Source organism: Pygoscelis adeliae, unplaced genomic scaffold (genome assembly GCF_000699105.1).
Source record: "Pygoscelis adeliae isolate BGI_AS28 unplaced genomic scaffold, ASM69910v1 Scaffold1277, whole genome shotgun sequence".
NCBI classification, from domain to species: domain Eukaryota; kingdom Metazoa; phylum Chordata; class Aves; order Sphenisciformes; family Spheniscidae; genus Pygoscelis; species Pygoscelis adeliae.
In genome coordinates, this window is record NW_008825096.1 from 35,393 (window position 1) to 36,127 (window position 735).

General features: G+C 64.6%; 1 protein-coding gene across 1 annotated transcript in view; it reads right to left on the reverse strand.

The window, feature by feature from the left end:
* Nucleotides 1-735, reverse strand: part of WDR18 (WD repeat domain 18) — a gene marked incomplete at its 5' end in the record, with an annotated part of 9,987 nt that overhangs the window by 1,905 nt on the left and 7,347 nt on the right. The window contains one exon of the mRNA XM_009327005.1: nt 308-474. Within this exon, the coding sequence (XP_009325280.1) occupies nt 308-474 (167 nt within the window). The remainder of the gene's footprint in view (nt 1-307; nt 475-735) is intronic.

Below are 735 nucleotides of genomic sequence, written 5' to 3' on the forward strand. Positions count from 1 at the left end.
AGCAGCCCAGACACAGCTGAGAGCAAGGGAAGAGCCTGCCTGCTCCCTGCCTGGCCTGCCTGCAAGGCTCCCACCACAAGTCAGTTAATTGAGCAATTCCACTGCTTTAAAAAATGGCACTTGGGGAAGTTTAGTAGTGTGGGGGAAGATCAGAACAGGCCATGGAGCTGCTGCCCATCAGCAGTGGATCAGCACTGACCAGCCACCGCCGCTGCTCTGGCTGGAGGAGAAATTTTGCACCCTCCGGCACAGACCCCCCACCCGACCTCCATCTCCCCCTCCCCAGCAGCCTGCTGGTCCCCGGTACCTGCTGGTGGAGCCCGAGGCGCAGCGTCACTCCCTCGCTCCCCTGCTCGTCGTTGCTCTCGGTGCCGTGGAGGTGTTTGCTGAATTTGGGGAGAGGCACGCTGGGTTTCCCGTCCGGGTTGAACATGTTGGCTGGGGCCAGCACTATGAAGGCGTTTGTAACCGGACCTGGGACGGGACAAGAAGAGGGGACGGGTCAGACCTCCCCCCTCCGGTGAGGTTGCCTCTTGCCTGGCGTCTTGGGCAGCCCCGAGAACAGAGTACAACCCATGGCGCAGGCAGCTGCCAGGGCTCCTGCCTTCCTCCCCAGCACCTGGGAAGAGGCAGAGCCCCTCTCCCCGTCCTTGGCAGTGGGGACGCGGCTCCACAGCCTGGGCCCGGCGGGGAGGAGCGGGGCGGCCCGGCCGTCCTCCGCAGAGCCAGCCACCC